Raw genomic sequence first — 14,756 nt, 5'->3', positions numbered from 1 at the left:
AAAGTCCACTAGCTTCACTACCTCTACCAATCGTCTTCCTCATCTTCAAATCCTAAATGATAACAAAATTGGGGAAGAATGTTACTAAACAATACATGGATTTGGCAATCATGCTAACATAAGATTAAACGGGAACTTGGGAATATACAACACTGAAGGAAGACAAATAGAGGAAGTGGGATTCACAATAACGACAGTGGTGGACCAATCAGCAAGAATAACACAAGGTAAGTTTGGAAAATACTCAAGAGCGAAGAAGAAATCAGGTATACCTATTATATAATCAGTGGCAACTAAATCCATAAACTAAGATCAGGATGAGAAGTACTAGACCTACTGGATGATAGGCAAGCTGCAGGGCTACCTGTCTAAGCAAGAGATGCAATGGGAAGGATGGCTTGATAGGATGCTTGATATTGCTAGAATACAAAATACTCTTCCTCTGACATAGATAGTACATCGCTCACACTTGGGCCCAAAAGTGTGGAATTTGTGGTGGTTTCTTTGCGACATGAGGAGGTTTACCATGGAGATCCCAACATTGCTCAATAGCATAATCTCCTTGTCCATAATGAGTGTACTTGCGACATGAGGAGGTTTACCATAGGGCCCCAACACTATTCAATAGTACAACCTCCTAGTCCATAATGAGTGCACTTGCTTGATACTATTGGAATTTGGAATACTCTTCCTCTAACATAGATATATTACACTACTCCCTACTTGGGCCTGGAAGTTCAAAATCTATGGTGGCTATAGTGGCGACATGCATGGTCTTAAATTTCCACAAAATTGTCGAAATTTCCGATTTCCGTCACCCTCGAAATCGAAATGGCAGTTGATTTCCATCACCCTCGAAATCGAAATGGCAGTTGATTTCCGTCTTGCATAATTTCCATCGAAAGCTCAACGAATCATCCCGAAATTTATCGAAATCTCGAAATTTCAGCAAAACTTGTCAAAATTTTAACCATACAATGAAATTTCCTTGAAATTCAAATAATAGATTTAGGAGTGAAGTGAAATTTCTCTCTTAATTTATTTAATTTATTTTTATTGAAACAAAATATTACTACAAATAATTTTAAAATTATATGAAAAAATAAACTTACAACAACATTTTATTTAACCATTTATGACTAAAATATCATTATTTGTATAATAAATAATATTTAAATGATTTATGAATTTCATTTGTATTAGCTGAATATGTTTACTGTATATTATCTTACAAATATGTTGATACACATACTATATTACAACTTTTTCACCTCATACACAATATAGATGTATTTAACTAGTAATATATTAGTCCTAAAACTTACATTATTATGTTTGTTAACCATTTCTAAAGTTTTACAAAGAATTCCATGCTTTACTACTGATTTTCGTTAGTTTTTCAAATCGAAATAGAATCAAAATTTCCATCGAAATTTCCGTACTTTTGGAGTTTCGAAATTTGAGTCGAAATCGAAATTTAAGACCTAGGCCACATAAGGTTTACTATAGATAACCCAACACTACACAATATGACCTTTTCATCCACAATGAGTGCACTTGCAAGGACGGCCTCTACCACATCCATGTCTTCCACAACGGCTACTTGAACCACCTCAAGAACTTCTACAACTGCTTGGTTGAAAACCAAAATCACTATGTGCAACGAACGCAATCCTCTCAAAGCAGGGCGTTGAAACACTAGATGCAAGGGTTGGGGAATGTGTGCTGGAAGAAGCACAAAGTACATAGGGAAAAACATTGACAAAGGATGAGAACTCTATAGGACCAAGAATTTGGGACCAAGTTGCCACTAACTCGAGTTTCAAACCCACTAGAAACCAAAGAATCGTCATTTGCTCCATCTGCTTTTGTGTCTCACGAACATTGGCGATTATTGGTTTCACAATGTTAGGCTCCTCATGGATACGCTCCATCTCTACAAAATACTCTATCACCCCTATCTACCTATGGTAAATATAGGTGCTCTAGGGATCGGTAGTAGACGCGTGTAATATTACAGGAATACAAAATCTTGAAATAGTCCCAGATATCGTTGCATACATCCAGATGCATGCACATCCGTGCAATTTGAGGTTCTATCAAGTTCCAAAAGAGAGAAACAATAAGTGCATCTTCCTGAATCCACACTTCTTTCCTTCTTTCATCAATGGGCACAAGTTGGAACAAGCGTTCGGATTTAACTAAATCAGTCAAATAGATCTTAACAACCTCATACCAATTAACATAATTCTTTTTATTTAACTTCTCAGTTGTTATCTGTGGCAGCGATAAAGTGAACATACTTTTGGGATTCATAGACTCCATCCCAACACTCACAAATAAAACCAACGACAAACAAGATGAACTTCCAAAACAACTGGAACAACCACAAATAAGGTTAACCACTGACTCAACCACAAATGAGTCACCAATAGCCGAACATAGCACTGCCATAGCCCCCAAAATTAGCCTACACACACTACCACTGCCACAAGGAACCAACTGATCACTTTAATAGTAACGAACAACAACTAATGAATTGACATGGGCAAACAATCGAAATGTTGGATCTTTGACCAAAATACAAGACCAATTAACTTGATATTATGGTCTATGGAAGGATTTAGATCATTTTGGAGGAAATCAAAGGCCAACTTGGCCAAAAAGTACTCTCACATCCAGTGCAGGGGGACAGACCTGCCGGCAGTTGGCCAGCACGTGGGGATGCATGGCTGATCCTATGGCAATGAAACTTCATCCACTCACAGATCAGAAGGTTCTGTGACTGGAAATGGGTTGTTTTGTGAAACATGTTTGAGATTCTAAAGAAGGCAGCACTGTCAAGGAAGTTTTCACCGACTGCTGTTTTTCTCCGGTGACCTCTAGACTTGTTTCTACTCTCTAGAGGTACAGCAGATCCTCCTATAACATCAGATTTGCATAGGACGATCAAGTTTAGGGTTTGGTTCGGCGGTAGGGTGTAGATCGGATCTTGCTTTGATACCATGTTGAAGTATTGAATAAAAAAATAGACCAAATCACAATGATTCGTCTCTCCCCTCAACTTATAATATATGTAAAATACATACAATGACCATAATACCCTTACTAACACTTAATATTTATAATATATGTCAAATACATACAAGCACCATAATATCCTTACTAACACTTATTAACATAACACTAACACATACTAATAGTGCTAAATGACCAAAACAACCATTAGCATCACAATGGAGAAGGTAGGGGTAGTGGCATTCTTTATCCAGCTTGTGAAATTCTCTAGGGTGCCAATGGGATTTATTAATTGGATGATGAACTGCCAGCTTATTGAGTCAAGAATTTTCATAAGGTCAACCTTCATTGCCAATCTTGTGGGCTTTCAGATTCTGGTGGTATCTGTGAAGCAATTCTTGAGCCAATAACATGTTGTCATGAATGCTCCATCATTTGACAAAAAATGTTTGGTTCAGAGAAACAAATGAGTACAAGCAAGTTTGGAGTCTATTTGCCGGGATCTTGGTTGTGCATTTGTAGACAAAGCAACAAGCAATTGACCTAAAGCCCTGTTCAAGACTGGGGATTTTTATTTTGGAAACCAGGACCAGCTGGGTGGTATTGAGTTGTTTTTAAGGATTTTTAAGTCTTTAAAAAAGGAACACCATGCCTTTCAGCACATGAGAAGCGGTGGCTGTCAAGGGAGCTTAAAACCTTAATTCAAGAACAGCAAATCCATGGGTGAAAGTCATTAGAGCTCTGAACCATTTTATCATGCTCCAATCGAAAGCAAACGCTTCTGGATGTTTTATTTCTGTATAAAAGATCCCAACAAATGGTATGATGCAAATGGTGCACGTACTGGGTAGAAAAGATCCGTCAGGGTGGAAGAAATTCTGGGAGGTAGTAACTGGAGAACAAGTTGATTGAGGAGATTCGCATTCAACCAGATTTTGAATTGTCGTGATTGTGGTTCATATAATGTTTGTAATGCAAATGACCAGCAGCAACAGCCTAGACTGAAATCCAGACCTTCAGTATTCTCAAGATTGCAAATGCCCATTCCCAGGAACTGGAGGAACTCAAGTGAGGAGGAGAAAGGAAATTTTGACTTGGGGTATTGAATCGATAAGAATGAAAGGAAGATATCTCATTATCTGGGCACCTTTTCAAAATCTTTCCCAATTTTTTAAAATTACCGTGCTGGCACCGAACATATTAAGGAAATGGGATAATCAGAATAATAAAGCCCATGCTTTTAGAGCCAAACACTGGTCCGGATCAGAGAGAGGATCTTCATCACTCTTGGCCTAAGAAAATTCTGGCTGCCAATTATACCAAAGGGAAGGAAAGGGCCTACCAGAAGTCATTCTAAAAGCCAGGGAAATCTAGATTAAATGCAAAAATAATATGGAGGTTTTTGGGCTTCTGCTGCAAGAGCAGAACCTCCTTGGGCCCAAGTTGTTTCAAGGGACATGAGGGAAATAGTAGAAAACAAGTCAAAGGAGTTATGCGCTGAAAATAAGAAAGAAATACAGCATCCAGAGTTATGAAGACTCTTGGAGGCATACCAGGAGATTAAAACAAAGATGGGAATGGAGAATTCTGTTTTGGGGAATAAAGGAAAAAAGGTAATTGAAGCTGGTGGCGTAGATTATTGAGTCAAAAATCCTGATGAAGATGAATTTGATTCTCTTTCCTCGCATAGCCCTGAAAACAAGGACTTGCTGATCGAACATTTGCTAAAAACAGGAGTTACTGAAGATCAGAATGGCCACTCCCAATCAGTGGTTATTAGTGTTTCTCAACAAGAGGAAAGGGAGAATCTGAAAATAGGGAATTCTAATCGAGGCAATCAGGGTATACAAGACAAGAGTGTATTCGATGCCCAGGCGAAGCTCTGTTTTTGGAGGAACCTAGCCAGAACATCCCCTATCATCTCGTCTTCAGAAATTCCAAACTCAGTTCCTGATCCTATACTAGGTACCACTTTTTGCAACTCTAGGATTGACCCTCTTGGGACTCCAATGTGTAGTGCAGCTAATCCAAAAGGCATTATTCCCAATCCAAAGCAGTTCATTTCTTCATATAATACACTTTTGTGCCAAAAGGGGTTAACTGAAAAGGGGGGCTTGCAAATAGTGGACCTTCTAGGAGATGGGAGGGACAATCGTGATGCCCAAAACAACTTGATGAATTAGGTCTTAGTCTTGTTAATCATGAAAGGAAAGTGGTTAGCATTGGTGGTGGGGTGAGGAGGGAGAAAAAAAAAATCTTCCCAAGTTGAGTATAGAACTGGGTAGGCTTGCCTCCTTAGTCAATTATGAAAAGGAAAGGAGTTTGAGGGGTGATAAAAGTTATCCATGAAAATTCTCTCTCGGAACATTAGGGGATTTGGAAGTAGAAGGAAGCAATTGCATAAATTAGCGGAAGAATTCATGTAGCCGACCCCACCTAGTGGGACTTAAGGCTTGGTTTGTTGCTGTATGTAGTAGGAAGCAAGTGGGAGTGATTGAGTTAATTAGTAGGGTTTCGATATCTTATTCATCCAAGAGTCTTAGACTAACTCTGTAGATGCTTTTTCCATGAGAAGTCTTTAGGACTTTAGGTTTAGAGATTGGGTGTTCTTTCCCTCTCCAGGTGCTTCGGGAGGCCAAATCATTGTTTGGGACACTAGGGTGGCTTCTTTTAGGGATTGTGTTGGTGAGTTCTCTCTTTTGGGTTATTGGATGTCAAGGGTTTTGGGAATTGGTGGTTTTCATTAGTTTATGGACCAGCACTATCCCATTTGCAGATTTCATTTTTTTGAAGAGATGGCTAGTCTTTTTGGCCTCTACAACCCACGTTGGGTAGCGGGTGGGGATTTCAATACCATCTTGCTTACAAAGGAGAGGTTGGAGGGGTTCTAGAGTGACTAGTAGCATGAGAATTTTTCAATCCATTACTAGAGAGTGTGGATTTAAGGATTTAGCACTGCGTAATGGCCACTTTACTTGGGTAGCTTTGGGAGACAAGATTGCTAATTCTCATATTGGTTGCTTTCGGTTCACTAATGAATGGGAGGAAACTTTTTCGAATGTTGCCTAGGAGGTTCCAGTTAGACCAATGTCGGATCATTGCCCAATTCTCTTGGATTCCAACCCGGTTTGTTGGGGCTCTACTACTATCCATTTTGAGAATATGTGGTTGACGCACCCTTCTTTTAGGGAGTGCATTAAGTCTTGGTGGAGAGAGAGCAATGTTTAAGGTTGAGAGGGTTTTATATTTATGAGAAAGTTGAAGGATGTAAAAAGTAGATTGAAAATCTAGAATAGGGAATTTTTTTTATGAGTTGAGAGGAAATAAATTTTGATTTTAAATGAGATCGAGTGTTTGGATAGATGGGAAGAGTGTGGCTTGGCTAGTGAAGAGGATAGGGTTAGGAGGGGGCTACCTAGCAATGCGTTGAAGTTATTCTCTTTAGGGAGAGTATAAGATGGAAACAAAAATCTAGGTGGAAGTGGGTTAGAGAAGAGTACTGAATACCCAACTTTTCCATAACGTGGCCAACGAGAGGGTGAGGAAGACTTTGATTCAGAAATTGGAAATAGATGACGGAGACATGGTGAGGGATTCAAGACAAACTAGGGAAGTGATAACTGATTTCTATAAGAAGTTGCACACGGAGGGGTACTTGAATGGGTTGATGAATGAAAGAATAAATGGAGTCCTATTGATGAAAACCTCATTACTTAACTGGAATGGCCTTTTGACATTGAGGAGATTAGGAGGACAGTCTTTAAGATGGATAGGGGCAAGGCCCTAAGCCTTGATGGGTTTACCGTGGCTTTTTTCCAAGATAGCAGGAAAGTCATTCAGGAAGATCTTATGGACTTCTCTTTTATCGTGAATTTCATAGAAATGGGGTGGTGGGTTAGAATGTGAATGCTATGTTTATAGCTTGTCCCTAAGAAGGAGCTTTCTAAGAGGGTGAGAGACTTTCAAATGATAAGCCTAGTAACTAGCCTTTATAAAATTCTTGCCAAGGTCTTATCTAAGAGGCTTTGGGAGGTGTTTGGGGGAACAATTACTCGCAAAAAATTTGCCTTTATTAAGGATAGACATATTTTAGATGATGTTTTGGTGGCCAATAAGGTGGTGGAGGATGTTAGGAGAAGGGAAGGGAGGGCTGTTTTACTCAAGTTAGATTTTGGAAAAGCCTATGATATGGTTAGTTGGAGCTTCTTGGATCATGTATTGGCCTTGAAGGGGTTTGGAGGAAGTGGATTAAAGGATGCCTCCACAATAACAATGTTGGTTATTGTGAATGGCCAACCTAGGGAGTGGTTTTAGTCTTCACATGGTCTGAGGCAAGGGGAACCCCTCTCCTTGTTTCTCTTTACCTTATTTGTGGATGCGATGAGTAGGGTGATAAACCATGTCTAGGGTCCTAATGTCAATCAAGGTCTCAAGGTAGGTAGGGAGAAGGTCATTTTTTCCCATCTCCAATTTGCTAATGATACCCTCCTTTTCCTTGAGGATAGTGCTTAAATTTTTGCAAGACTCCTACTCTTTTGGAAATCTTTGAGAATATTGCAGGCCTAAAAAATTAACATGTCTAAGAGTGGGATAGCAGGTATCAAATTAGGTTTGACAGAGTTGGATGGCTTGGCTAACCTAGTAGGTTTTCCAATTCTGGAGTAGCCTCTGACTTGTTTGGGTCTTCCACTTGGTAGTAATCCTAACTATACCTTGATTTAGGACCCTGTGGTGGACAGAGTGGGAAATAGATTAGGAGGGGTGGAAGAGGGCTTACCTATCATTAGGAGGCTGCATTACTCTTATTAATGTTGCTTTCTCTAATATACCTATTTATTTCCTTTCCATTTTCAAAGTTCCTACTGGGGTGACAGAGGCCTTGGAGAGGATTAGGAGGGAATTTTTATGGTCAGGAGTTGGGGAGGGTAAAAGAGATTACCTAGTTAGTTGGGATAGGATTAGAAGACCTAAGTCTAAAGGGGTTTGGGCCTTGGGAACGTGGCATCTAAAAACATCTCACTAGTTGGAAAATGGCTTTGGCGATTTCCTTTGGAGGTTGACTCCCTTTGGCACATGGTGATTAGAAGTACATATAGTTTGTAACGGAATGGGAGGGATACTAGAGGAAGTGGATGTGCTTCTTATGTAAGCCCTTCGAAATTCCTTAGGTAGGAGAGAGAGTTACTATTGCACATAAAGACTTAGAAATTCGACGAGTCTCCTCGCACAAGTTCAGATGGCTTTATGATTTTTATGTAATACCACTTAAGGGCGGATAGACCGTCGACCCAATGCCACTACCCCTACTAAGGTCCAGATAGCTCATTTGTTCCTATCTCTCACTCGTTTCCAAGTTGGGAACGGAAATAGCATACATTTTCGGGAAGACAACTAGGTGGGTGAGGTTCCTTTGGAGTCTTTAGTCCCTTACCTCTTTAGATTGTCTAGGTTACATAATTCTCTGATTATTGATTTCTACACTTTGGAAGGGGGGCTCTCTCTTGGTTTTCATTTTTTCAGGAATCTTAAGAGAGAGAGAGAGAGATTGATGATTTAACCATTTTATTGAGCATGTTGGAATTTTTTTCTCCCACAGTAAGAGATGACTTGAGGATTTGGGTAGGGGATTCCTCTAGTTCTTTTTCCACCAAATATATTTTCTCTCAAATTATCAAATCCTCGAGTCCTTGTATTTTACCTTTGAATTACTTCACATGGAAGGCTAAGGTTCCTTTCAAAATAAAGGCTTTCATCAGCTCATGTCGACCTAAAATGATCTATTGCAAACAAGGAGGCCTCACAAAGCTATAAGCCCAGATATTTGTTTAATGTGCTATGATTTTGATGAAACTATCATCCATTTGTTCCTTCATTGGCAGTTGGCTAAGGAGATTTGGGTTAGGTTGTTTTTAGTATTTTGTGAGGATGTGGTTTTCCCACGAACAGTTGAAGCCTTCTTAAAAGTGCATCATAGAGGCTTTGGGAGAAGGAAGGATTGTTCTTTGGAGATGTGCTATATTTGTCATCCTTTGGACTCGTTGGACGGAATGGAATGCAACGATTTTTCATGGCAAGGCAACTCAACCTTGCATAAACCTTGTATCCTATGGGACAGAGTGGCTTACTTTGCATCTTTTTGGGTTTATTCTTTTGGTTCTTAGTCCGCTAATAAAAAATTTGATTCCTAGTTCCCTGTTTATACAATGAAATTTGATGAAGGTGCTTGGCTCATAAAATTAGTTCTCAGAGAAACCGGGGGAGCCTATATGACACATCTTTTGGTTCTTTTGTTCCTTTGGTTTTGTAGAAGGATCTATTATCCTCCACCCCTTGTAAAAAAAGAGGAACACCAGGCCATGATTGTTATTTACTTAATCTTTTAAATTCTGATTGGGTGGAGAGATTGACCTAATGTTGAATGGATCCACTTGAGTTTGTATTTTTCAGATCACTACTAATTGGGCCACCAAACTCGGCCTGAAGGTCATCCATTACCACTCCTAGCCATTTGAAAGTTTGGTATTTGATTATAAAAGGTGCTGAAACTCCTTCCCAATTTGCTTCCCTTACTTAATCCCCAATGCCTTTTGCTTCCTTGGTACAAGCTCCATTTTCATTTCATTCTCCGTGCATCGTTTCTCAGTCAGCTGGGTATAAAATTTGATTCCTAGTTTCCCATTTAGACAATGAAATTCAAGAGCATGGTGCCTGGCTCATAAAATTAGGTCTTAGAGAAACCGGGGGAGCTTATATGACACATAAATTCTGGTAATAAGCTACTTCTAAAAAATAGTTAATGGGGGACGTGATTGTAAATTGATTGACTACTCCGGCGCATCATGATTCATAATACCATACGTATGGCACGGTTTGGCACCAGGTAAAGCTGGTTATAATTATCACAATAGACCAAGAGGCTTGCACAAGTATTTGGTCAGAACATTGAATCTTATTATTAAAATTAATACATCATATTTGTGGCCTAGTGTGCTATCCTGTGTGAACAATTTTCACCTTTTGAATTCCTTTGCACAGACATGTACGCACATCGAAAATTTGGAATTTTATCAAACATATGACAATGAAAACCATCAAAGTCATCCCTATAAGTAATTCTGTAGATCTACATAATTTTACATGCTCATAGTATTACCAAGAATTCATGGTTTGAAGCCCCCTAGCTGGTTTCACAAGGAACATGTCCAGCAATTAGAGTTGGACAAGCTCTAAATTAAGAGTTTAAAACCTGTAGTGCTATTTCACTGAATCAATTATTTGTGCCTGCCTAGCTTTCTTAACATCAAAAGATCACTATATCCTAACCAAAGATGCTCCACCTAGACAGCACCAAGGGGCAACATTCTTATTAGGCACTGAGCAGGCACCTTCATCAACCCATCAGTTTATGCACATATGCTACTTTGCCTAATTTACTTCTTCATTAACTGCTCATGTGCTTCATCTCTACCCCAATTTGAATCAAACAAGATCTCAACTGATCAATATAATTCAGGAAATATTTACAGAGCTCCAGCAGCCTAATTTCATCTTCCCTCCTTTCTACAACTGTCGATTTCAGTAAATTATTAAGGGCCTTGAAAAAACAGATATTTATAGGACACACAACATAAAAGCTAAATACATCAATAAATTCTTGCAGTTCAAAACATATTGAAACTTGACTTTCAAAATATTCAAACTTGATTTTCATGAGAACCCATCAAAATAAAGCAGCAAAACTACATATATACGTAATACAAACACACACCCACCACACATACATTATATAGACATGCATGTAAAGTGTTGGAAAGTGCTGTACTTACAACAGAAACTGATTTCACAATTTTGACCACTTCAGCGACAAATGAAGAATAAATGCCTCGATGAACATAAAACCTCTCAGCACCGGCACAATTCTGTCCACTTGATTGAAGAGCAGCCCTAACAGCAACTTGTGCAACCTATAACCAATGAAACAATTTCTTGTCAACAAGTTAAAAAATATGATCTCCATCCAAGATTCGAGAATTTCATGACTCAAGTCACTCAACAGTCAACGAGAATGCTGAAGGCTATATTAGCACCAGATGAAGTTCTTACATGATGCACATCTACATCTTCACACACAATAAATGCATCCTTGCCACCAAGCTCAAGCGTAACCGGTGTCAAGGTTTCAGCAGCATTTCTCATTATCTGAAGTACAAGCAAACATCACAATCTATTAGCAAAGCAGAAAATGAGTAAACTGCAATGACTTCTCTAATATTTCCCAAGGGACAAGCCCAACATTATTTATTTATTTTCCATTGGAAAACAACATCATTTCAAAAATCAGTCATTATAAGGAGGTGAAACAGAATTCTTTCACATTCCCAATTAAGTTCAATTTAAAAAGAAAGCACATCTTTTGGATAAGACATGTACACTTCCAACTTCTGTAAAATGTTCATAGCTAAAAGTATGAAAAAAAAATGCAAAAATAGAACCAATCTGCCCAAGTAACTGGAAAAAATCACTACTTTGTGGTTTCTACTTTACTAGAGATCTTAAAGTAAGAAAAGCATGGAGCTATTACAGTCATATTAAAGAACTTGTTTTCCCATTGAGAGATCAAAGGAAAAAAAATAGCAACTAAATAAGTTCATTCTATAAAATTTGAGATCATACCATCCTACCGATACCAGGTGACCCAACAAATATGATTTTGTCAGCTGAAGATACTAAGGCTTCGCCTGTTTCAGCAAATCTGGAAAAAGAAATTTGGCAACAGTTAGGCAAATCAAGAAAACCATAGGGGATTAGAGAAGAAAATAAGCTAACTCAAAAATCCACACCCTGTTATTATGTCGACCAGATTTTCAGGAGCTCCCACAACATTAAGGGCAGCTTGGATAATTCGGAAGTAGAAACAGCCTGACCAACTTGCATGTTCAGAAACCTATACTTACAAGCATAAAAGTTGTCATACGACATGTCAAACAGTGATTTATCAAACACTAAAACTATAAACTAACATCAACCTCAATAAATGTCAGTGTGCGAACAAAAGGGCAGTGTATCCCGCCATGGTGAAAATGCATCTACATCCCTAAATGTGGGGACGTCCACAGTTGAAGATTACAGTGCAAAATGCAAAAATAGCGTGACAACATTTTCTTTGAACTTGAAACAAAAAGCAGTCAACGACATGATCAAGTCTTAAGGAGACATCTAGCAAGTATAGCGTGTAATTATGAGGGCAAAACACAAATAATAATAGTCACAACTTTGGAAGCACTACCTTCGGCATTCAAACATGGCATAAACAAAAGGGGGAATTTTCTTGTACGTCATACACTCATACTTGGTTATCTGACTTGAGGTTCTAATGGTGTTCATTTCCCCTAGCACTCTCTTATTTGGAAAGCTCAAAATTAGGGCTTTCACCTGGTCTGCAATCCTTAATAGCCCGCTATCTGCTATAGAAAGGAATACAGTACAAAGCTTCATTTCCAAATCTGCATGTTCTTTGTTTTGAAAGTGCTGAAGAATGCTAATAATTTTTGCATTGATCTTTCTAGCAGTACATTTGGAATTTGGAGTTTTTGGGCACCATTGGATGTGTCCTCCTTTGAAAATTTTTTTTTCTTCAAAATTTTATGGCTTTTGGTTGTGGAAGGTAGGAAACATTCTTTAGAACAGTGCAATTTTTTTTGTTGTTTGGTATTTATGGTTGGATAACTCTAGAATCTTCAATAGGCAATTGGTGTCCCCTAACCTTGTTTGGAATAAAAGTTACTCAATCTGATGCTTTTTGCTAGGGTCTTTAAAGTTCTGCAACCCTAACACATGGTTTTGGTATTTGATTATTGACTTGGAGGTATGAACGGTTAACCTGGATGGGATTGTGTGGTTGTCACAGGGATGGTTTCAGTCGGTCACTGTGACATTGTGGTTAGTCCAAATAGTTCTAATTGTATGATCATTAGATCCCTACTAGTTACTCGTATGTAATCGAGAATACTTCTAAGAATGACTTTTGGGGGTACACCAGGTAAGTGTCCTACCTCCCCTATATCTTGATGGATACTAAGTGAGCAATCCTACAGAGAGCTCAAGGGCTCAAGGGTGGGCTCTTGACATTCTCGATGGTTGTCTTGGGCTTCCGTGTGGGATTGGAAACCCCATGAACAATCCACCTTGGAATGAGATCGCACAAGTCTCTTTGGTCTGGAGGTTTAGGTGGATGTCTTTCTTAGTTGTCGGCCATACTATTAGGCCATATCATCTAAGACCCTGGTTGTGCTGAGGGGATGAAAGTTACCCACAGTTCTAGTGAAATATGAGTTATTTCCCTTACTATTCATGCCCGAGTTCCTTATTGATGACCTTAGTCAATTCAAGGGTTGTTCATCCACAAGACTTGACGACTAGATTAACCACTTCAAGGCCATGCAGGAGGCAACGATGTGCATGTACTAAGCAACGATGACAATTCGAATGTCAACAATGGTCAGAGCATGTCAGTGCATGGACATGCAAGGCTATGCAGTGGGCAGCAATGGGCATGCACTAGGCCATGCAACAACCGTGCACTAAGCCATGCAGGAGGTATGGTGGTAACGGGTGACAAAGAATTAGGATTTGATTTCGGAGAGTGAGCCTGAGAAACAGGTACCACATCCAAGGACGGCAGCAGGCGCGCAAATTACCCAATCTTGACACGGGGAGGTTGTAACAATAAATAACAATACTGGGCTCTATGAGTCTAGTAATTGGAATGAGTACAATCTAAATCCCTTAACAAGGATTCATTGGAGGGCAAGTCTAGTGCCAGCTGCTGCGGTAATTCCAGCTTCAATAGCGTATATTTAAGTTGTTGCAGTTAAAAAGCTCATAATTGGACCTTAGGTTGGGTTGACCGGTCCGCCTTTTGGTGTGCACCGGTCATCCCATCCCTTCTATCGGCAATGTGCTCCTAGCCTTAATTGGCCAAGTCGTGCCTCCGATGTTGTTACTTTGAAGAAATTAGAGTGCTCAAAGCAAGCCTACACTCTAAATACATTAGCATGGGATAACATCATAAGATTTTCGGTCCTATTCTATTGGCCTTTGGGATCGAAACAATGATTAACAGGGACAGTTGTTTCCTTAGATAAGGACGAGTACGGCTAGGCTGGACTTGGTGTAGTCTTGCCACTGCATAGGCATGACTCCTTGACAATTTAGGAGGATTTTGCCAAGGGTGATTTCTTTTGGCCATTGAGAACTCCACATCTGCGACAATTGGTATCATAGCCAAGTTCTCTAGATCTTGAATGAGAATAAGATTGAAACCGTTGGCATCGACTAGATAGTGGGTATTCGGTTTGTGACATTAAGTGGGGGAAAGATCAAGTTATCTTTGAGTAGGTTCTTGTCTCATGCTCCCTCTTGTCATGTACCCTGTGATGGATAAATGAAATAAAAGTTGCCCTTTAATGGATATCTCGTGAATGTCAAGTTACTTGATGGTGCCTTGTACCCTTGATAAGGGATGAGGGTTGATGGAGGGGAACAAGGATGAGAATACCTTGTGCCCTTGAGGGGGGACTTGTTGCTACACTTTGGGAGTTGTCCTATTGTGGTTTGCATTAGAGCTTAGATGGTTTATCCGTTGAGATTTTGTGTTGCCCTTGTTCCACAGGTGGAGGTGATACTTTTAGATCTAGTAGAAGTGGAGGGTGAAGGAGTTTGTCCAAGGGTGTCCTTAC

At 39.4% G+C, this 14,756-nt stretch overlaps 1 protein-coding gene across 2 annotated transcripts in view; it reads right to left on the bottom strand.

Annotated features, from left to right (window-relative positions):
* LOC131151039 (aldehyde dehydrogenase 22A1) overlaps window positions 1-14,756 on the bottom strand; it is a 41,348-nt gene that overhangs the window by 13,537 nt on the left and 13,055 nt on the right. For both annotated transcript variants that reach the window (XM_058102211.1, XM_058102212.1), the window contains exons 7-10: window positions 11,859-11,962; window positions 11,692-11,770; window positions 11,122-11,217; window positions 10,845-10,982 (exon numbers count right to left, since the gene is read on the bottom strand). In XM_058102211.1, coding sequence (XP_057958194.1) covers window positions 10,845-10,982; window positions 11,122-11,217; window positions 11,692-11,770; window positions 11,859-11,962 — 417 coding nt within the window. The remainder of the gene's footprint in view (window positions 1-10,844; window positions 10,983-11,121; window positions 11,218-11,691; window positions 11,771-11,858; window positions 11,963-14,756) is intronic.

The sequence above is a fragment of the Malania oleifera genome, chromosome 3 (genome assembly GCF_029873635.1).
Source record: "Malania oleifera isolate guangnan ecotype guangnan chromosome 3, ASM2987363v1, whole genome shotgun sequence".
In the NCBI taxonomy this organism is placed as follows: Eukaryota; Viridiplantae; Streptophyta; class Magnoliopsida; order Santalales; family Ximeniaceae; genus Malania; species Malania oleifera.
The sequence above is the reverse complement of the archived record's forward strand: the minus strand, read 5'-3'. Positions and strand labels throughout refer to the sequence as shown.